Source organism: Citrus clementina, unplaced genomic scaffold, assembly GCF_000493195.1.
Source record: "Citrus clementina cultivar Clemenules unplaced genomic scaffold, Citrus_clementina_v1.0 scaffold_8, whole genome shotgun sequence".
NCBI classification, from domain to species: Eukaryota; Viridiplantae; Streptophyta; class Magnoliopsida; order Sapindales; family Rutaceae; genus Citrus; species Citrus x clementina.
This window is the reverse complement of record NW_006262022.1, coordinates 9,473,636-9,498,154: the sequence shown is the minus strand read 5'-3', so window position 1 is coordinate 9,498,154 and position 24,519 is coordinate 9,473,636. Positions and strand designations below refer to the sequence as shown.

Below are 24,519 nucleotides of genomic sequence, written 5' to 3'. Positions count from 1 at the left end.
GGGTCCTTGAGATAACACCTCCAAGATGTTCGAGACATCTTCATCATCATCTATCATCTCATATACCTACATAATAATAATCGTAATTAATGAATTATTGTATAAACATGACAATAACTTTACTAAAAAGAATATATAATGGAGCATATATTATTAACCTTCTTATTAAGCCAAGTTGAAAAGGTACGGTTGTGCTCATTGCTCAACCATCTCTCATTCTTGGCTTTTTGTGAATGATGACCCTTTAGCCATTGAATGTGCTCACTACATATTTGACATTTACATATTAAGCTACTGTTCAAATTCTTTAAAAATAATTCAGTAAAGGAACAAATTAAAGGTTAAACATTAACAAACCTAATAAATGGCTAAACTTCTTCTGTGTTTTGCAAGACATATAGGTGCGCTTGATGAATTAAGGAATGATCAACATGCTCAAATTTTCCACCAGGCAAAAGCTTATCAATTGAAGAGGTTTCAACATGTCCAGGAGGAAGCCCAATTGTACGCATGTTTGAAACATATTCTGCACAAAATTCCAGAGCCTCTTCGGCAATATAACTCTCAGCTATGCATCCCTCAGGGTTATTACGGTTTCGAACATAAGCCTTTAGGCCTTTCATGTTCCTCTCAAATGGGTACATCCACCTTAAGTATACCGGCCCACATAGTCTAACTTCATTAACTAAATAGATGGTTAAATGGATCATTATGTCAAAAAAGGATGGCGGACAGCATTTTTCCAGCAAGCATAAGGTCAGCGCAATGTCTTCTTCCATTTGGTCAAGTTTGGTCACATCAACAACCATTGCACACAAGGAATTAAGAAAGAAGCACAATCTAATAATGGCATATTTAATATGATCTGGTAAGATAGACTTTAAAGCAATAGGTAAAAGTTGTTGCATGAGAACATGACAGTCATGAGACTTTAAACCTTGCAATTTTAAGTCTTTCATTAACACTAGGTTCTGAATGTTTGAAGAATAACCTACAGGAACCTTTATGCTTTTTAATACTTCACAAAACCTTTTCTTTTCTTCTTTGGTCAAGGTGTAACAAGCTGGAGGCAAAAAAGTACGATTATTTTCTTTAACATCAGGTGCCAATTTCTGCCTAATCTTTAAAACTTTTAGATCCCACCTCGACTTAATGCCATCTTTGGTCTTTCCCGGGATATTTAGTAATGTTCCGTAGATGCTTTCACAAACATTTTTTTCAATGTGCATAACATCTAACTGGTGACGAATAAGCAAGTACTTCCAATACTCTAACTTAAAGAATATTGATTTTTTCTTCCACCAAACACGATCGTCATCATCATCCTTTTTCTCGCCTCTATTTTTGCGCTTTTTATCTTTCACTTTACCCCATTTATTTTCAATACTCTCCACCTTTCGAAAAATGGCCTCACTATTCAATGGTTTCGGAGGAGGCTCTCTTTCATGTTTATTATTAAAAGGTTGCTTTTGAGTTCGAAAAGGATGATCATGAGGAAGCCAACGGCGATGGACAATATAAGTATTTTTTTTACTGTGTTTAAGTCTACATTTTGGCATATCTTCACCGCAATAAGGATAAGCATAATAACCCTTAACCGTACAACCCGCCAAATTCCCGTAAGCGGGAAAGTCATTTATAGTCCACAATAGTACAGCCCGTAAATTGAAGAACTCTTTTTTGTAGGCATTATAAGCTTCCACACCAACATCCCATAGAGTTTGCAAGTCCTCTATTAGTGGTGCCAAGTACACATCAATATCATTACTCGGCTGTTGTGGACCAGAAATTAATAAGGATAACATCATAAATTTTCGTTTCATACACAACCAGGGTGGAAGATTGTATGTTACAAGAAAAATGGGCCAGCAACTATACGTACTACTAAGAGAGCTATGAGGATTAATGCCATCAGCTGATAGGGCAAGACGCTGATTTCTAGGCTCTAAAGCAAAGGTAGGCCATTTTTCATCAACTAACTTCCATGCTGGTGAGTCAGCTGGATGTCGAAGCTTACCATCTATTTCCCTCTCATTTATATGCCAAGTCAAGTCTTTGGCAGTTTGTGAGGACTGAAACAAATGCCTAAATCTAGGTATAGGAGGGAAATACCATAACACTTTTGCAAGAACCCCCTTCCTATAAGTAGCAACACTACCAACTCTTTTCTTCCACCTAGATTCACCGCATGTAGGACAATTATAAAGGCTTTCATACTCCTTTCTATAGAGTATACAATCATTTGGACAAGCATGAATTTTGACATACTCTAACCCTAAAGCATTCATTGTCTTTTTGGCTTCATACATTGATACAGGCAAGTCATTATGAGGGCCATTATGAGTTTTTAGTCATGCCGTTTGGGTTGACAAATGCCCCCTCCACTTTTCAAGCCACAATGAATCAGATTTTTGCAGCTCATCTCCGGAAATTTGTGATTGTTTTTTTGTATGATATCTTGGTTTATAGCTCTTCCATGGCCGAGCATTTGTTTCACCTTGAGCAAGTATTATCTTGTTTAAATCATCATCAATTTTTTATTAAATTATCCAAGTGTTTGTTTTGCCCGGCCATTATTGAGTATCTAGGCCATATTGTTTCAACCTCGGGAGTACAAGCCGACCCCCAAAAGATTGATGCCATGCTTAACTTGCCAATGCCGCGTTCTATCAAACAGTTGAGGGGCTTTCTTGGTCTCACTGGATATTATAGGCGATTCATCCGCGGTTATGCTTCATTGGCAACCCACTCACTGATTTGTTGTGCAAGGATGCCTTTTAGTGGAATTTGACAGCCATGGATGCCTTTGCAGCTCTTAAACAAGCAATGGTGCAAGCTCCAGTCCTTAAGTTGCTGGATTTTACTTCTGATTTCGTCATTGAGACCGACGCTTCTAATGTGGTCATAGGAGCAGTACTTACACAACAGGGGCACCCGATTGCATATTTCAGCAAGAAGTTGGGTCCCAAATTGAGAGCCTTCTCCACTTACATCAAGGAGTTGCATGCAATTGTGGACGTTGTGTATAAGTGGCGGGAGTATTTGTTGGGTCGTTTCTTTGTTATTCGCACGGATCATAAGAGTATCAAAGAGCTCCTTCAACAAGTGATTCAAACACCAGACTAGCAGGTTTATCTTTGCAAATTATTGGGATTCCAATTTCGAATTGAGTACAGACCAGGCCGTACCAATAGCGCTGCTGATGCCCTCTCACGTGTCCATGAAATAGCCCTTGCGGATAACATCAATACCTTCCCTACGTGCCTCTCTTTCAACAGCCAACCTTCATTTGAATTGCTGCAGTCCTTACTTAATGAAAACACCACACTACCTGATTTAATATCACTTCACCAACAATTATTAAAGGGTGAACTTTCAGCTGACTTCTCAGTTCAAAACGGATTTCTTCTTCACCGTCAGCGTTATTACATCAGTCCTACCTCCTCTTTAAAGGCCATATTGTTGCAAGAGTTTCATTCTATGCCACTAGCAGGTCATGTGGGTGTCACTAGAACCTTAATCAGTTTGTCTTCAACATTCTATTGGCCCAAGATGCGACATGATGTGGAAAAATTTATTCGAGAGTGTTTAATATGCCAGCAAACTAAGTATTCAACTCAAGCCTCTGCTGGTCTTCTTCAACCATTGCCGATACCTAGTATGGTTTGGGATGAGGTCACCATGGACTTCATTACAGGTCTTCCGTTATCAAAAGGTTTCTCGGTCATATTGGTCGTTGTAGATCGTCTTACAAAATTCGCCCATTTTGGTCCGCTACCATGCCAATTTATTGCCCTCAAGACAGCAGAACTCTTTGTGGACATGGTCATTAAAATACATGGTTTTCCAAGTTCAATTATATACGATCGAGACCCGGTGTTCTTGAGCAATTTTTGGAAGCAATTATTCCTCTTAAGTGGCACAACTCTTCATCATAGCACGGCATACAACCCTCAAACGGATGGTCAAACGGAAGTGGTAAATCAAGGATTGGAGCAATATTTACGAGCTTTCACTTAAGACAAACCAAAGAAGTGGGTTTCCTTACTTAGCTGAGTAGAATTGAGCTATAATTCTCATTTCCACAGTGGCTTGAAGATGTCTCCTTATCATGCTTTATTTGGCCGATTGCCTCCAACCATTCCTCATTATGCTAAGGGCTCTACTTCAATCCAAGCTTTGGAAGACATTCTCCTGGAACTTAGTACTCTTTTCCACTCTTTAAAAGATAATTTGAATCAAGCACAACATCGAATGGCTCAGAAAGCTAATGCGCATCACTGTGAAGCTCACTTTGAAGTAGGGGATAAAGTGCTGGTTAAATTACATCCATATCGTCAGAACACTTTAGCTTCTCGCGGCTGTCAGAAGTTGGCCAAGCGCTACTATGGGCCATTTACTGTACTTGCTAGAGTGGATCCTGTAGCTTACAAATTGGAGTTGCCCAATACTTCCAAAATCCACTCGGTATTTCACATCTCTATTCTTAAACCTTATCATGGCAACGACACTGCTATTTCACATCCTTTACCAGAGTTGAGTGTGGATAACCATCCTCTTTTGCTACCAGTTGCCATTTGTGATACCCTTATAGTGTTACAATAGGGGAAGCCAATGCCTCAAGTGTTAGTTCAATGGACCGACAGTTCACCAGAGAATTCGACTTGGGAAAACTTTGATGCCTTTTGTAAGCTCTATCCAGCATTTCACCTTGAGGACAAGGTGTGTTTTTGAGATAGAGGGAATGATACAAATTTATATATCAAATTGGAGCCATCAGAGGGGGCACTAGCGAAAGAGCTCAACCGAGAACCCATAGTCAATCAGCCCATGGAGGAAGTTCACCATGAACCAGTGCAAGATAATCAACGGCCCAAACAAATAAAGAAACTTCCAGACTGGCTTAGAGACTACGTCGTTTAGGATGGCCCATAGAAGTATTGTGATTGGCTGAGTTTGTTTTGGATTCTTTTTTTTTGTTATTTTCTATCGCGTTGTCAATATTGGTTATTTTGGATTGTCTGTTATATATTGCTGGATTTTTCCTTTTGGGAGGCATGAAATGAATGGACCACTTTCCTTCTCTCTCTAACTTGTCTTTTCCTTCTTCTTTTCATTTACAATTTCAAAATTCTTTTCCTTGGAGCCAACACTCACTCGAAGTAGTGATAATTCTGATATTGCTCTCGGTTTTGTGAATTAAGAGCGTATCAGTAGGTCACTGCACCTAAAAGGTTAGTCTTTTGGATTGGATACCTAAAAATCTTATGCTAAGCCCCCCCAACAATTCCTTTTGAGATTGAACCATCCGTTAATGCTATTGGTTTAGAAAACATCATTAAGAATATCCTTCATATGCACCTAATTCAATTCGTGAATTCTATGCCCATTTGAATGAAAATATTGTGCATAAGACTGAGCCAGGTTTTTTCCATAAAATTCATGCAAAAGGGCATCCCTTGGATTTTCTCCTTCCTTAATCAAGTTCGTTTGGTTGCAAAGTGCCAATTCTAGTAACACGTGAACACCTTGGACATGTCTACTATTGCTACTCGACTTTTAAGAGGAAATTCTCCTTTGTCTAAAGACCTTTTGGTATTCAAGCTTAATTCTAAATATCAAGCTTTATATTAGATTGGGACACACAATTGGTATCTTACTGAAAATTATACCATAGTGAACCCTTTATTTGCTAAAGTCATATTTCTAATTGGAGGCGACATTCCTTTCAACTTGGCAAGTTAGCTTTTGATTTTACTGTAAAGAATGTAGATATATATTGGGAGAGAATGCACTACCATTCCTTCCTTGATTCATCACTTGTTTACATCTCAAGATTATAATTTAGTTGACGATGATGAAGGTTTTAATTCTTTTCCTAATTATATTAAACCAACCTATCCTATGTGGACACCCTTGGTGTTGTTGGTGATCAAGATGAACATACTTAAACTAAGAATGTTCTCCTAGATTTGGCCATTATCATTTTTTAGCTTCAAATCATTTGCTCCACTCTTCAGCATTTCGATGATCAAAAGGACACGATTTTGCATTTATTGGATTGAGCTAAATGCATTGAACACACTCTTAAATGACATTAGGCGTGGTCATTACTCTTGATGATTTCTTTACTTTATACCCCCTTTGTTAGTTAGTTTTGATTTTTGACTCGTTTAGCCTGCTATTTCAATTTTTTGTTTATGTTATATATCATGCTTTCGCACTTTTTGTCAAAAAAGGGAGGTTACATTTTTTATTTATTTTTATTGTTACATATTTTTTTCGTTTTCATTGCATCATGAAAGGGGGAGAGTAGTTCTTCATTTTGTTTACACTCTATTAAAAGGGAAGTTTATTTCTTTCTTTGATATGCATTACTGCTCTCTAAATGTACGAGATGGTTTATCTTAACGGGAGAGTTAATTTTCTCAATTGAATTATAGTCATGAGCATTTATTTATTAGAGGAGATTTGTATCTGGAACTAATGGTGACTTATGGTTTTTTTTTTATTAGTTCTTTGGACAATTGGTTAGTTTATGTTTTGGCTACAAGGATGTCAAAGGGAAAGATTGTTTTGGTTTCTATTATTGACATCATCGTATCAATAATATTGCAATTTATTTATTTCTTTTATTAGGGATTTGTTTCCTTTTATTTGAAATTTATCTAGTCTTAGGAATTAATTAAAATTAGATTATGTAGAATATTGAAGAATATTTTTAGAGGTATAAAAGAAGTAAATTGGCATGAAAGTAGGATTTCATATCAAAGATTTCCAAATAAATTAAGATGAATACTACATTACTAAGTATATCAAGTACTTATGGAATATTAGACTCTTAAGAAATTATAGTCTTGAATCAAGTATTTGCTAAATATTGGACTCTTAAAGAAGTATATTTTAATATTCCTCTACTAGGATTTTGGGTGAAATACTACTCCTACGTAAAGAGGAGTACTTCACACATTGAAAGAGTAAAGATGGTATGTCATATTTTATATTAGAGAAATACCCAATGCAGAGATCAAGATGAAACCTATTTGGCCGCATATGATGTTTCATATCTCTATGATGTTTTAGTCTTTTTCATTAAGTCTTCATCATATTAAGTCTTTCATTAGACATTCTAATATTTACTTTGGTCTCATTGAGATGAAGGACAGCAGCAAACACAATTAAACAAGGGTTTCTCACCAAGCAGGGTCAACTAAGTTAGTTACAATGAGTTGGTGGCAAGAGTAAGAGGATGTCTAAAATTATGTAAGAATCCAGCATATATTATAATCTTTTCATTACTCCAAACCACATAAAAATTTTCTGTGAGTTCTACTTCAACAATTTATTGTTTTTAGTCTATTTATGATGAATGAACAGTAAATGTGACAATTCATTGAATAGTTTTAATGAACAGTACTATAAACAGTATCCATGAACAGTAACTCGTATGAACAATATAACATGAAAATTTATCAATGAGCAATATTTTCAGGATTAATTAATTAGAGAAACTAATTTATCTATTGTTTTTATTTTTCCTATGCTTCTTAAAATAGATCTAAATTTTTTAAAGAAGAAGAAGGAGTATTTGATTGGATCTCGGGAAGGGTTTTCTTATGAGATGAGCCCTATTTTTTATTTTTTTAATATCATTCATACCTTTATGTCTTGAAAGACAAGACGAAGTATAAGATTAGTCTTGTATGCATGATGAAGTACAAGACAAAATTACAAACATGTTAAAATTTATTCAAATAAAGATAGATTTGTCTTCTTATACTAATGGAAAAAAAGACATGATTTTTTATACAAAGGGGTTATGTAAAAATGATCCTTCTATCCCAAATAACTCAGAAAAGAAAAAAAAATAAAGTTTAGGATCAAAGGACAAAACATAACTCCTTATTGCGGTAAAACATAACTCCTATATATATAATTATTCTCTAGCGAAAATATCCTCACTTAACTAAAATAAGGATGCCATAGATTTTAATATACTAAACAAAAAAAGATAGTTTATTATATATTGGTACAAAACAATATAAAGAAAGGGAGTTTAGACTCTTGGCGAAATAGAGAGAGAAAATAGCAGACGAAATGAAGAAAAAGAAGAATGTTGATGGGGAGGAGAGATAATAAAGAAAAATAAATGTTATAGCATCAATGGGTTGAAATTAATGTATCACATCATCTAATTCATTAGATATCAGCCATTGATTTTGTTTTAATCAAAATTTATTTGTGTGTTAGTTACTAAAAAAAAATTAGAACTATGGGCAAAAGTGCATACCAATGCATGGTGGTCAATCAAATAAAACTACTTAAAAAAGGATCAACCATACTCTTGGGGACATATATATTAAAATATACAAGAGTTTTCATATATAAATATTTCTTGTCATTTACCTCATCCTATCCTACCCTCAAAATTTTTAATTGATTTCCTTGTATTTTTAAACAATTAACCCTTTTGTTAGTTACTTCTGCAATAGAAGTCCAACCATATGAGCTATCCTATTATCTTGATGTAAGACAAAATTACAATTTAATTATCTTAGAAAGCACTCTTATTTTGCTAGAGTCACATTTGGATTATTATTTAATTCGTTATTTTTTTGTTGAGTATGATTTTTTCATCTATTTGAGTTAACATACAAAATCTGACTCAAAATTTTACAAGAACGTTGATGAGGAGAAGACAATTAGATAAAGAAGAACAAATGTTAAAGTATCAATTTGTTAAAATTAATGTGTCATGTAATCTAATTCATTAGATTTCAGCCATTTATTTATTTTTTAAGCTAAATTTATGTTTTTTTTATTTTTTTTAAAAAAAGTAGAGTGGTGGACAAAAGCATTGATCAATTCTTTAGCTCTCATCTTTGATATGGCAAGTAAAATTGAAAATCATTTAAACTATTGAGGACATATATATTAAAATATGTAAGTGTTCTTATTTATAAGTATCCTTGTCATTTGCCTCATCCTATGCACCCTCAATTTTTTTAATATATTCCCTTGGATTCTTAAACCCTTCACCCCTTAGTTAATTCTACTATAAAAGTCTAACCATGTAAGATACTCTCTCGCTTTGATATAGGACATATATATATAAATAGAATTTAATTATCTTAGATTGCATTTGTTCTTTTGTTAGTCATCTTTAAATTATTATTTAATTCGTTATCTTTTTGTTGAGTTAGCTTACAAAATTTAACTCAAAATTTTATAAGAAAGTTTATGACGGGGAGAGAGGATACAAAAATGAATATTATAACATCAATGTGTTGAAATTAATGTATCATGCAATCGATTAGAACTTAGCCATTAATTTTGTTATAATCTAAGTATAAGTGATGAAAGAGTTTGTGTCCTTCAGCTTCCAAGTAATTATCATGTGAGATTCCACAACCCAGCTATACTAGTTAGTCTTACCTTTTCTTCTTAGTGCTACATTATTAAATTCTTATTTAGTGGTACATAGTCCGGGATGAATTGACTAATATATAGGCGCTTCATTCAATATGCAGAGCGTTATGAAATGATAGTATAAATTCAAGATAAAAGATGTGCAATTTAATTTAATTCTATAAGATTTTGTGATTACCAATCTGAAGAAACTGACTTATATTCTGAAAAAGTTGTTTGACCTGGGTCATGTTATTGATGCCCGCTTTCATATTTCAGGGTGGCTATGGCCTATGGGCCAAAAGCTGAGTGGCCTTGCTCGGCTCAACCTACAGAAAACAAGGTTATGCTCTTTGGCAAACAGAGTTGATGCTTATCTGACTTCTTATGCATAATTTTATAAATTTTATAGATAATTAACTAAGTGCTAATCCATGATCTAAAATTATATTTTAGGGTGAGATCTTTGCAATGCGATGCAGTTTAATGCCAGCATTTGCCAGAAAATGTTTTCACTTTGTTATTGCTGGTAATGGCCAAAAAATTATTTTTGAACCGCTAATTTTCTGCTTTTAGTACTATGTGATTTTGTGTACATTTTACACAAAGATCGCGATCCAAAAAGAGTTTTCTTTTGATTTTATGACTGTAAGTAGCGTAGAAATCTCTTCATTTATGGTGTATTTATTTATTGGGAATGGGAATGGGAATGGGAATTAAGGAATGAGAATGAATAATATGTTTACTTGCTTAAATGAGACGTGGAATGAGAATCAAAGTGACAAGTTCCACCTAAAATTGGGAATGATTACTATAGTTTCCATTCCTATGGGGAGAGGTGGAAATGAGAATCCTATTCCCTAAAGTGACCATATTACCCCACTTAAATCTTAAAATTATGATGATGATGATGAAAAATTCATAGTTGATGATGATGATAATAATACTAATTAAAAGGAATTTAGATCTATCGCAAATAGATGTAGGCAACTAAAAAAAACCTGAAATTAACAACTTAATTAATTTTTCAGAAATACTATTCATAGTTATTTTTCAGAAATACTATTCATAGTTATTGTTCATAATTATTATTCATAGTTATTGTTCACAATTACTGTTTATGGTTACTGTTCATCCATATAAAAAATATTAATTTTTCAAAACACAATAAATTGTAGAAAATAAATGATACGGAGATTTTTACGTGGTTCAGATTAATCAATCCTACATCCATGAGGCCACGGCTAGATGAAAAGTAATTCACTAAGTTGAGATGTTACAACCTATGGATTTACCAAACTTAAGATTCTCACTTACAGTTTATCACCATATAGTTTACTCAACCTTAAACTGAATCTGTTTTTCTTAAATAATTGATATCCCTCTTGATCCATGATCCTCAAGGCACTTCGCAAAGTGATCAATAGGAATTCTTCAATTCTTCAATGTCTAGTAATCCAAGATCTATATAGACTCTCCACATAGATGAAAAAAAAGATAAGAAAATAAATCAACACAACATTATGCGCCAAATCTAGATTCTCTAAGGAAGAGGCCGACCTTTACTTCTCTACTTTATGCTTTGTGTTGTGTGTCTTCAATTGTGAAATACCTCTCTTTATATAAGCACTAGGGTTTTACAAAAATAGCAAGTCTTAAAAGACTTGGATTTTTTTCCAAATAAGAGTTTTTTTCCTCTTATAATTCCTATGAATTTGAATATGAATAAATCTTATCTTCTTACCTTACTTGTCTCCCAAGAAATATCTAGATCATTTAATAAACTTCTTGCTCTAAATAGATCTTATGCACCAATTATAGAATCTCATCATTAATAGACTTGTTAAATTAGACATCTAATTAAATTAAGAAACAAATATTTCAAATAAATTGGAATCTCACTAAATTAGGGAATTAATAAATTAATCCCTATTACAAGATATGCAATAAATAAAATTCTAATTTAACTAGACTTGCCATAAGATGCCAACTCTATAAATAATGGACTTAACAGTAATTATAAATTATTATTATTATTATTATAAATAATGACAATAATTAACTAAGGGCGGCTTAGTAATTTGTAACAATCTATTCTCATTTCGAGATAAAGTAAACATATCAATAGCAATACGGTTCATTCCAATTTCAATTCCCACAAGTAAAATAAACAATTTATTTTAATTCTCATTTTTCATTTTAATTTTAGCTTGTTTCAATTACTAATTATTAAACACACCATTAGAAAATTAATTGTAAAATGGAAACTTTCCAGCTCCATGTGAAGCTCCTCTTTTGTTTTACACATCAGTTTCTAACACACTGTGAGAACATATGTTTGTGATGGCTTGGCTGCAGAGGTCGCTCAACTTGCAATGTTTGGCTCATGTTATATTAATCAACTTGCTGCAATGTTATAGTTACGTTTCAAAATCTTAAATAATTGTTATTCTCAATATTTTATCAAGATTTGCAGGTAGATTTTGTGATTCTTTTGTTTTCAAGTAGGTGTTCTAATTTCATGATTATCGAGTTTCAAATCGTAATATGAAAAATATGAATAATCTTCTGGTCTACAGTTAGAGAAGCACTTATGTGGATGGCCCTACCAATCACAACTTGCCATACGGGCAGGTCTGCTGGGTCCCACTCTGAATCTAATGATTTTTTTTTTAATATTAAAGTTGGTGATTTCAATTCAAGGAACCACCTGACCTACCCAAACGATTGGCTTAGGAATAAACTCACTTATAGTGAGATGGTGAGCTCGATCCATGTAAGTTTCTTTCTTACAGTTAATGATCTGATTGGCACTTATCAAAAACACCTCGACACTTAGGTCAGTGTTTGATTTATTAAAAAAAAATTAGGGAAATAGAATAAAAGATATATTTGAGCAATTTTTGAAAAGAGTTAGATGTCAGTTTGGAAAAGATGTGAGTTTTTCGTTGAAGCTAATGGATTGCACTTTGTGTCTCTCTTTCATACGACGAAGAATCTTTAAGAGAGAGAAGTCTGCAATGGATAATGTTAGGAATTTTAAGTTCTCACCTATGATTTTTTCAAAGAATATATTAAACAAGTCGTAAACTAAATAAAATAAAGCTGTAGAACAACACTAGTCACACATCTCAAATTTTACGTGACAACTTCTCTATTAGAGAAGAAAAATACAACAGCCAACGATGACTCGATAAAATTTATACATATGAAAAATTGTTACTGACCGTTTATATATTTTACGTATGCTTTAAAATCAAAATATTTCACCATAAAATAATATTAAACAATCTCAAAAATACTTTCTTTAAGTATTTGCATTGAACCACTCCATGTTTTGTGTGTAGGGGTGGCAAAACCCAAGGTTGGGCCCGGGTGTGGCAATATCCGGATTCGGTTTGGACATTTTTTTAGATGCTTAGACCAGACTTTTTTATTAGGGTTAAAAAGCCTGGATTTTATTTTTTTATAGTATTATTTATGCATATTTTTTAATTTAATTTTATAATTTTTAGATTTTACTTTAATGAAAGTGGGCATAAAAAAATAAATTATAAATGTTTAAAATTTTAAATATGTGTAATAAATGGACCCAATAAATATAATAATTTAAAATAATTTATTTTATAATTTATTTTTTACAAAATTCGGGTTCTAAACTAGACCCTAAACTTATCAAGCGAAGCCCGAAACTTACCCAACTTCATCCCCTTACAGGGTACTACGCGGTTCACATCACCCGTTCTAATCCAAATCCGGCCGAATGTAGATTTTTGACATCCCTATTTATACTCAGCTTCGTTTGCCAATTTCATATAACAAAGCTGACATTTTGACAATAACATTTCCATGTATCCTCTGCCAAGTTTGCTTTCATGGCTGAACAATTCATAGACTTTGGTGCTCACAAAATCATTCAATGCGAAGGAAGCTTCAGTTATTTCACAAAATCATTTTGTGGACAGAATGTGTTTTTGTGGCTAAAACAAGCATCTACTAATGAAAAACAAGCTTTGGCCTAAAAAAATCATTAGTCGCGAAATTTTTTCGTTGCCTATAATTTGTGTAGGTAAACATCATTTCATTAGTCGCGAAACATTGTGTAGGTAAACAAAACGTTTTTCATAACAATGTTTCTTCGCTTATATAATTTAAAAAAAAATCGTAACAAAAAACATCATTTCCTTGGTTATTCAAAGTTCTACACATTATTTGCTTACAATATCGATTCACTCAAAAAAGTGGATTTAGGTTATCAATTGGATAGTTGCTAATAAATAATAAGAACAATAGATAAACTGTTTGGGAGAGATACTGTTTGGGATAAATATGTCGACGAGACCAGGAATGACGAGCAGATATCTGATGGCAGAGTTCTGCGAACCGGTGTGTTCCGTAAAAGCCTGGTGCGCGGAGGAACAGGAGCAGAAATATCCTGCTCGTCCACGATGTTGTCATCCGCGAGGCCAATTCCCTATAAAAGGTATACGGCCATTCCGGCTAGAGGTCGATAGGCGAGGAGACCCGGTCGACGGCAGTTGGCAAGACATGCTCTCCAGCCCGAGAATCTAGGCACGACATCCACGCTTTCCCCTGAGCCGTGGCGTAACACGCAAGATCTCACAGAACCACGACAGCCACGCTTTCCCCTGAACCGTGGCGTAACACGCAAGGTCTCACAGAACCACGACAGCCACGCTTTCCCCTGAACCGTGGCGTAACACGCAAGATCTCACAGAACCACGACAGCCACGCTTTCCCCTGAACCATGGCGTAACACGCAAGATCCCCCGTTTGCCCATAACGCAGCAGTCAGAGCCCCAGACCGTCTCGAAAAAAACGGAAAACTGGGATTAAGAGGAAGCCTATAAAAAGGTAGCCAACGAAGGTAAAAGGGTTAGCATTTTTGAGATAAAAGAAAAAAACCACGAAAAAGCCATAAGACTTGTGGCAAGCGTTCCCCGAACCTTGATATCTGACTTGAGCGTCGGAGGGTTTGCGCCGGGAGAACAACCGGCGTACTCTGACTTGTCTGTGTGTGCAGGGATATCTGGAGAAGAAGCATTACTAGGAGACCTCCTGGTCGTGGGGAAGTTGATCGAGCAGAGATCCTGGTCGTAGAACGAGGAGAACCGGAATCTCGCATCAACATAAACAACAACGATGAATACATAGCAACAACAAAGTGCTTTATTAGCTACAACTAAACGCACTCCACCGGCACAAAAAACTATGGTATGGGACTAAATGGCAATGGTGACGGCACGAAGGGGTTTAGCCTTCTGTATGGTGAGGCCAAATTTTTCTTTCATGTCCATGCTCTCATCTTCAAGCTTCCAATCAAAAGAATTAATAAGTGAACCCAACATTAGATATAACATTCTGATTGCCAATGGCAAACCAGGACAAATTCGCCGCCCAGCTCCGAAGGGAATTAGTTCAAAATTCTGGCCTTTGAAATCAACATCTGACCCCAAGAATCTTTCAGGCTTAAAAGAGTGAGGGTTGTCCCATATGTTTTCATCTCTGCCAATAGCCCATACATTGACAAAAACTTGTGCACCTTTTGGCACAGTGACGCTTGCAATTTCAACGCCTTCTGAAGCTTTACGGGGGATTAATAAGGGAACAGCGGGGTGCAACCTAAAAGTTTCTTTCACAACTGCTTGTAGATAAGGCAACCGAGCGATGTCAGATTCGTCAATTGGGCTGCCTTTGCCAACAGTTTGTTTTAGCTCCAATTTTGCTTTCGATAAAACCTTAGGGTTGTGGAGTAATTCTGCCATTGCCCATTCCAATGTAATTGAAGTTGTGTCATTCCCCGCAATAAACAAATCCTGTTATATGAATTCTGTTAATTAACTCGTAATTTTGTACGAGAAATTAATAAAAAAAATAGAAATATTACCGCAAGCAAGTGCTTGATATGTTTTGTGTCAAACTCTACACTCTTTTCTTGGATAATATTGAGAAGAGTATCTAACGTATCTTTAGATTCAGTGCTAATACTACAACCATGTTCTTGTCTTTGCTTCAATCGTTGATCAATCAAGCGATCCAACACTTCGAACATCTTGCCAGAATAAAGTGTATTGCGCCGCCTTATGCCCTGCAGGTCAAGCATTTTTAGTAGAGGAAAATGGTCGGACAAGTTAGGCTTTCCTACTTCTTCCATGATACCCCAAACTGTATCCTTAAACTCTCGCTCATTGGGATCAACCAAATCCATAGAAAAAATTGTGTTGGATAACAAATTAAGTGAAGTATTAAAAGCAGTTTGGCCAAAATCTATTGTTTTACCCGCACTGCAATTTTCTTCAACATAAGCAAGAAGGTCTTTGATTTTCTTGCGTCGGAGGTCTTGATTGGCATCGAGTTTCTGATTAGTGAAAATATGCATGTTGCATATTTTTCGAAGACTTCTTCACAGTGGTGAGACTGGCAGCCAGACTAAACTGAATTCATGGTGCAGGTATGGCTGGGACAAGATTGATTCAGGGACCTTTCGATCACAGAATAATGAATCATGTTCTTTAAGGATAGCTTTGGCCATGCTTGGAGAAGAAATCACTACTGTGGTCACCTGGCCAAGTCTTAGACTCATTATGGGGCCATGAATTTTGGCAAGTTTGGCCAGTGACTTGTGAGGCTTGCCACCCAGTTCCAGGAGGTTTCCGATCACCGGATAAGGCCTCGGTCCTGGTGGAAGCCCTTTGCGTTTTCCACTGGAAATGAAACTTAAAGCCATCACCCAAACCAATGTGAACACGAGCCACAGTATGCAGCTGATTAACAAATCCATCTTTGAATTGAAGTTTGTATTTTGATTTCTCTTTATTTGAAGCTCTCATTAACACCGTCCCCTTCACCTTCTTTAATAGTAGCTGGGTTCTGACAGTTATTAATTGGAGTTGGTCCAATGAAAAATGAGATTTGAATTGGAGTTGGTCCCAGTCTCCACCTAATTAATTTCCGACAAATAATTACACGCCGTCCACGAAACTGCCGACGGATGTGGAAAAATCAAATAAGGGTAATACCGAAATTTTATGAGTCAATTAACAGAAATTTAGTGAAATATTATTTTTTCATAGTTAAAAATTACAAAGTACTATTTTTCATAATTAACAATGTAAAAATGTATTAGACCTCAATAACTATTGCTGTCGTTTAAATTAAATAATTTTGACATTTTAATCTTTATCATTTCATTGGTGCAAGTGTGCAACGGAGATGGCATAGTATTATCCTATAATAAGGTAAAAAAATTTGTTTTATGCAGATAAATTTTACATGGATTCAAATGGCCCTTTTTTTTTTACTTATAAAATACCTTAAACATATTTTAATTTCAGTAATTTATCTGTTTTATGTGTGCTGATATTTAACCTTGACATAAAAAAAATTGTCAAATATTTATGTTAGAATAAAATTATGTAAAAAATTTACTTCAACACATAGTGTTAAATCCTCAATAAATTATTTAACTGTAACACCTTCAAAACTACTCTTACCAACATATTTTTTTCCACAATGAAAAAGATTAATTATTTTTTTCTTTTACAGAATTGGTTATTTATGACAAATATTTATGATCAAAATTTTAAAATAATTCACACTTATTGATATGAAAAAATTTTATAGTTTACTTACATAAAACAATTAAATTTTCAATATGATTTTTTTCAAATGATTTGTTTGCCTTTTAGTTTAGTCTTCATTTCAATAAGATGAGGACTTCCTTATTAGAAGGGACTCTCTATACATAAATTTGTATTTATATATTGACAATTATATTCTTTAAATATATTTTCAAATAACTTGTAATACAAAATATACAAAAGTAAATTTCTAGAGAGTATACTCTCATTTTTTCAAAGTGAGGATATCACTAAATTATATATATATATATATATATTTTTTTTCTTTTCTGTGTTTGTGTGTGTGTTTGTCCGAAGACTTCTCTAGTTCCCGTCTCATTCTTTATCTCACCATGTCTATTAACATTTTTTTCCTTTGCCAGATGCTGGCAGAGAAAACTAACCATCCGATTTCAATTGAAAGGCAATTTCTTTTGGTTTTTATTCGCACACGTGTTTGAGGAAAATCAACCAAATCATTTAGGTCATGTTTGGTTTGAAGAAAAGGGAGGAGAGGAAAAGAGTGGAATGGAGAGGAAAGGAGAAGAGTAGTGAAATTAGATTTTATTGTTTGGTTTGATATAAAATTTGATAAGGAAATGAATTATAATTTTTTTCTTCAAACCAATTTATCCTTTATCTTAAATATTAAATTATTTATATTAGTAATAATATATATATATATATATATAAAATAAAATGGTGGTCCAGTGGCCGGCGACGGAGGTCCGGCAACCTTCCGGCTAAGACAACGGTGGTCCAGCGACCTTCCGGCAAGATCCGGCGGTGATCCGGCGACCTTCCGTAAATGTCCGACGGTGGTCTGGCGACATCCAACGGTGGTCCGGTGACTTTCCGGTGGAGGTCCATTTATAATATTAAATCAATAAAATAAAACTATAAATAATAATTATTAATGACATTAAATAAGTTAAAAAATCGAAGGGTAATTTTGGAAACTTTAGTTTGTAATATAAGAGGAATTTCAATTCTTCACTACTTAGTATGGAATTCAAATTCTACATTATGATGGATATTAAATTCTAATGAAAATTAAATTCTTATACATTTTATCAAACCAAACAATGGAAATAAAAAGAGAATTTAAATTATTTTTCTGTTCTATATTCTCTCCTCCCAACCAAACATCATCTTAATGTAAAACCTAATTGTTTTAAACGTGGAACTCAAAAGTATGAACTCGGCTTAATTACAGAGATTGTAGAAGAAAACCCTTTGGATTAAAAAATTTCAATTCAAAGGAATTTTCTTTTGGTTTGATTCGCACACGTGCTTGAGGAAAATCAACCAAATCATTTAATGTAAAACCTAATTGTTTTGAACGTGGAACTCAAAAGTATGAACTTGACTTAATTACAGAGATTGTAGAAGAAAACCCTTTGGATTAAAAAATTTTAGAGAAGAATTTGTCTTTGAGGGAAAATGTTCGTGTGCGTGTTTAAAAAAAAAAATTCCGAAGCAAAACAAGAAGTTATTTAGGATATAACGCAAAACTCTACTAAAGAATACTTAAAAAAATATTACTGATTTTATTATTTGTGGTTATTTCAAAGATGAAGGTTACATACTTCAACAATCAATTGGATGTTTTATTATATTATTTTTCCCTCTTTTCACTGTATCTTAACTTGCTTTGTGCAATAGTGCAAGTAAGAAAAATTGAAAAGGTTTGAGGGGAAGGAGAGAGAGGACTTCTCTACTTAACTTTCAGCCATTCAAAAGAGAGAGGAAAAGTTAGATATGGGAGTTCAGATTCTTGTAAAAATAAAGAGAGAAAACAATGGAGGAAATGAAGAAAATATTGACGAGGAGGAGAGAGAATAGAGAAAAATAAGTGTTATAGCATCAATGGGTTGAAACCAATGTATCATATCACCTAATCCATTAACTTTAAGCCATTATTTTTTTTTAATCTAAATTTATTTGTGAATTAGTTACTCATATAGAGAGAGAGAGAGAGAGAGGTTGAAAGTGCAAGTCAATTTTTTAATCCCTATCTCTCAAGATTCAAACTATTGGTGATGACCAATCAAATAAAACTACTTAAAAATCATTCAATGAGACCATTAAGAGCATATATATTAAAATATGCAAGAGTGTCCATATATAAATATTTCTTACCATTTACCTCATCTTATCCCACTCTCAAAATTTTTAATGTATTTCCTTGTACTTTTACACCCTTTTCCTTTTTTAATTACTTTCACAGTAAAAGGCCAACCACATAAGTTATCCTATTGCCTTAATGTAAGATAAAATTACAATTTAATTATCTTAGAAAGCACACTTTATTTTGTTAGAGTCATATTTAGATTATTATTTAATTCATTATTTTCTTGTTGAGTATGATTATGTTCACCTATTTGGGTTAACTTGGAAAATTTAATGCAAAATCTTAAAAGAGCATTATGAGAAGGAGAGAGGATAAAGAAAAACAAATGTTGCAGCATCAATTTGCTAAAATTAATGTGTCGTATCATTTAGTTCATTAGATCTCAACCATTTATTTTTTTAATTTAAATTTATGTTTGAAAAAGGAAAAATTCTATGATGCCGTAATTAAAATCACGGCATCAATACCGTAATTATTATGGACCATTAGATTAGATCAACGATTCATAATTATTATAATATAATAAAAAAATTTAATTAAATTATATTTAACCGGTTACAAACCGATTAAATACTGTTTTAAAAAATAAAATTTTTGCGGGTATAAATTAAAAAAAAAAAAAGGATTTGCACGTTTTCTTATACACGTTTTCTTCATCCTACAAAACAATTCCCTGAACAAACTTCAAGACATAAAAAATAAACATTATTCAAATCTTTCTTTCATTTCTTTTATACTGCATCTTCTTCGTCCTTTCTTCTTTTCATCATCTTCTTTGACCATTTCTTCTTCCACTTCTTTCCTTCTTCTTCGGTAAACTCCTTTTTTTTTCCTTCATCTTCTTAAATCACCATACGTTTGATTATTCAGATCAATGTAATTAAACACGTATGAAATTACTTTAAAAATAAGAATTGCAGTATTTTCATGTAGCAAAACAATTCCCTGAACAAACTTCAAGACATAAAAAATAAACAATATAATTTTTTTTTCATTTCTTTTACACTGCATCTTCTTCGTCCTTTCTTCTTTTCATCATCTTCTTTGACCATTTCTTCTTCCTCTTCTTTCATTATTCTTCCGTAAACTCCTTTTTTTCCCTTCATCTTCTTAAATCACCTTGCGTTTGATTAGTTCAGATCAATGTAATTAAACACGTATGAAATTACTTTAAAAAATAAGAAATTACTATTACATTAAAAAAATAAGAAATTACTATAAAATTTGGTTCTATTGCTACATGAAAATACTGCAAACTCAATGGGTGTTTAGGGAGCTAGCTAGTTTTATTTGTTCAAATTAATGGGATTATTAAACAGATGTTTGGGCAATCATATAGAGATGAAAGTAACAAAAGTATCCAAGTTAGACCATGCGATATATCAAGAAGCAAAAGAATGGATGATTGCTCATGAAATATTAATCTGAACATTTATACAGTGTGACCCATTGAGTAACTCAGATTTTCTTTTGGTTGCTCTCAATTTTTCTTGGATTCAGTAACTCGGTGATAACTAACAATGCTCTTCTTAAGTTTGTTTTGCCCTTACTTTTATAAAATATATACTGAATCTTGTAATCTAACTTTATCTTGTATAAAATTTTGCTTGTGCTCATTATGCTTTTTCATTTGACTGGTTAAAAAGAATTTTGAACGATCAAAATTTTACAATATTTTATCATATAATGAAACAACAAATTTTTATTTTTTAAATGTTAAGATAATATATTTACTAAAATTTTGCTTTTATAGGATTGTTCTACCGACCACATATTCACTGTTTTAATTATTTTCAATCATATCTATTGAATACATATTATTGTTTTCAGTTTTAAAAAACAGGTTATAGAAAATAATACCAAACTTATACTTAAATTGCTTTTTACAAAAAATAAGGTCAATCAAGTGTTTTTTCTGAAAATGATATAGTTTTATTTTTCTTTTTAAAAGTACTTATTTAGTTTCTTCTTGAAGAAGAACGCATGAAAACTACATTGTGCAACATATAAAGGATCATAAATTTTACCTTAATAATTTAATAAATGATTTTTTACAATTTTCCATGGAACATTAGTCGTCCAACTTTTCTCAAAACAAGAAGGGAAATAATTTTCAAGCTTCTGAATTGTCACACAAATTCTCTAGCAGACATGTGATGAGTTGAAGGCAAGAATTGGCACAAGCTGTGACTGTAAGTCAAAGAAGAGTGCATATAATGAACGTTACAGTCAATCCGCTTACAGAAATCACAACCAGATGACCTTGATTCCACTTTATGACATTATGATATAGATATAATCTACAACAATTAGCACCAAAGGTAGTAACATAAACATATCTATTTAAGGCCTCTGACAAAGCAAAATGCCAGTGTATTTTTACAACACTAATATCATATGAACTGTCTGGATCCAGTAAACATATATAAATATACCTTACTAGTAAACTAACGGAAATTCGAAAAGGAATCAACAAGTTCTAGAGATTTACATTTGAGAGATCAAACATAACTACCTGATAACGTCTTCAACACTTGGATTATACTTGCGCATGAAATACTGAAACTTTTGTAACAAGGTTCTTCTTGATCAGCTCAAAGAAAAGAATATCTCCTTCCTTCACGTTGTTCTCCTTGAAAAACCAACCCCATCCACTCAAAAAGCACTTCCTAGTCCAGCTCATTGTAACAGCCAACTCTATTCCGTCGGAATCCTGTACTGCAAACTTATTCCCTCTCAAGCAGTTCTGAGAAAATGCAACCGGCACATACTTCACAAGCAAAGCAGAAACAACAAAAACTTTGCATTGGTCAAAAGGATAAGCCGAAACAATTCAAACTAATTATTTTAAAGCTCACGACAGATTGTTTACAGATGTTATTTTCCCGCATGAAAACAAGGAATGAAGGGTTTTTAGGATTGAAGAATTTGGCAGCATCAATTGCTCTGTCTTTCTTCTACCGAAAGAAATATCCTTGAATCACAAATATAGACTCCCAAGTCTTGAAGCCAAGCTAACTCATCTTTATCTGCAATTTTTCAGCGTTACTGATGAAAGATCTTGTAATCACTTGCTGCATAAAACAACATATAGATATCAAGAGACTAATTTTCCTTACCTACAATGCATACACTATGCTCATTCTTCATCTTATGTTTGGCTTTTTTCAATTTGGTGTTATCAATCAAATGGTCTGTTTCCTGAACCCACTGACATGGTGCCTCACCGAGATGCATTTTGCGTCGAACAGATCGTTGCGAATTAGACAATCCAGTTATGTTCAGTTTCTCTTTCATCAAATCACCAACACTTTCAGATTCATCTTTCACCTCTGCCTCTTCAATTCCGCATTTCTTGCGTCTCATCTCACAACCACTCTTAAATTTTGGACTGCCAACAGTAGCAGTACACTTCTGATTTGTATTACATCTAGAAGAAATCCAATTTTTCTGTGAAGGCATGCACATGTTTCTACATGGATACTGAATCTCACAAGTAGTTGTATCAAATATATGAACTCAAAAATTTGAAATCTTTTCATATTGGAAAACCACAGAGTATCCAACACAGATTAAATGATATTCCATAAATTCTTGCCAACCATCATCAAACCATACCTTTCCCTCATATTTTGTTATATCTACTCTCCAAATATAACTGTTAAGTAAATAAAAGCACCATCTCGGCCATACTATCATTTCTACCCCGGCATGGATCACCTCAGTCAAATGGTACGAGCAGAACACGGGGGCAAACAAGGGCCAACCAGAGATGAATATCAGCCAGAAGAATATACCGACCAGAGGCAAATACAGAGCAGGTACCCATTCCCCAAAAAGCGGGGACACGATCTCACGAAATCACGGCAGTTGCGCTATGCCCAGAACCGTCAAAGGAAACACAACATCCCACGTTTGCCCACAATGTAGCAGTTGGAGCCCATGAGAAGCTCCCACTACCCGAGATAAAGGGGGGATGAATGGTAAACGGAAAGAGGGGACAACGGCTATAAAAGGGAAAGAAACCCACGAAGGAAAGGAGGATAGAAAAATTGAGAGAAGGGAAAACTCTGCCCAATTGAAACCAGATCATTTTTAATACAAATTGTGAGCCTATTATAAGCAATATATCGAATTTTAATTGCAGCGTTTTCCCGTAAACACCTTGTGCTAACTTAGGCATCAGAGGGTTTACGCCGGTAAAACCACCGGCGTCTCTGATCCACTTTTGTGAACGCAGGCTTAGTGGGAGAAGGAAGGAGAAGTCTAACTTTAGTGACTAGAGCGATCGTTGAAGCAAGAAGAAATTGACATCCTCACTGTTGATAACACAAATGTTGGTATAAAGATCTGGTCGGGTAAAGGACGAGTAGATTACAGCATCAACATTTTGGCGCCGTCTGTGGGGAGTTGAATAAAAAGCTACCACCAAATTAGTAATTATCGGAGAAGCAGCGAACGATTAGATATGGATGTGTCAAGGAAGGATGCTTTGAGGGAGGACAATGAAACTGTGGAGACAATCACTATCCGGGAAATTGCAAATGAATCCCGGGAGAGGATGATGCAAGATCGACTGGAGCGGATGGAGAAACAAATGGAGACTCTCGCGGCCATACTGTATGAGCTGAGGGATGAGCGGAGAAGGGATTATGAAATCCCCATGGGGAGAGATGAAGTTGGAGCAGAACCCAGCCTCCGGAGGCGTAGAGTCGAGGAAACCCCTCCGCCGGCTGACCAACCTAATGGGGCGCATCCCCACAGAAGTACTGGTCGGGTTCCAGGAGAACGCATGGATGAATGGAGGGACCAACCTCGCCCCGGACAGGTACTGAAAATTGATGGCCTAGGGGCCAGCGTTGATGAAGGAGAGCTCAGACAGCGGTTTTAGAATGCCGAGTAGGAGCGAGATCAAATAGCTGCACGTGATCCTGACCATGTTGTAGAATTGGAGGAAGAGGTGCCCAGATTGGCGCAGGTGATGGAGGAGATACAGGGCAAGAGAAAGCCCCGGAGCTGGAGGATAATGCTAGATGAAGAATTTCCGTTATCAACCGAGATCATAGGTACAGTAATCCCAAGAGATTTTCGCTTCCCCGACCTCAAATACTCCAGGCGAAGTGACCCGCTGGTGCATATTGAACGTTTCAACTACATGACGGGTGTGCAGGGGCTGACACCAGCTTAAAGGTGCAGGGTGTTCCCATTGACACTCGAGGGACGAGCCCGAGAATGGTACCGCAAGCTGCCCCGAGGAGGTATAAAAGGGTACGAGCAGATGTGCCAAGAGTTGGTCGAATAGTTCCGAGGAGCAGTAGCCCCAGAGGACGACATGAT

The 24,519-nt window shown here is 34.6% G+C and overlaps 1 protein-coding gene and 1 pseudogene across 1 annotated transcript; both read right to left on the bottom strand.

The window, feature by feature from the left end:
- Positions 1-368: 368 nt before the first annotated feature.
- LOC112096337 lies at positions 369-2,309 on the bottom strand. The gene has a single exon (XM_024179764.1). It carries the CDS (start codon positions 2,307-2,309, stop codon positions 369-371), a length of 1,941 nt encoding a protein of 646 aa, XP_024035532.1.
- A 12,227-nt stretch (positions 2,310-14,536) lies between these two features.
- LOC18035457 lies at positions 14,537-16,265 on the bottom strand (annotated as a pseudogene).
- Between the last annotated feature and the right edge of the window lie 8,254 nt (positions 16,266-24,519).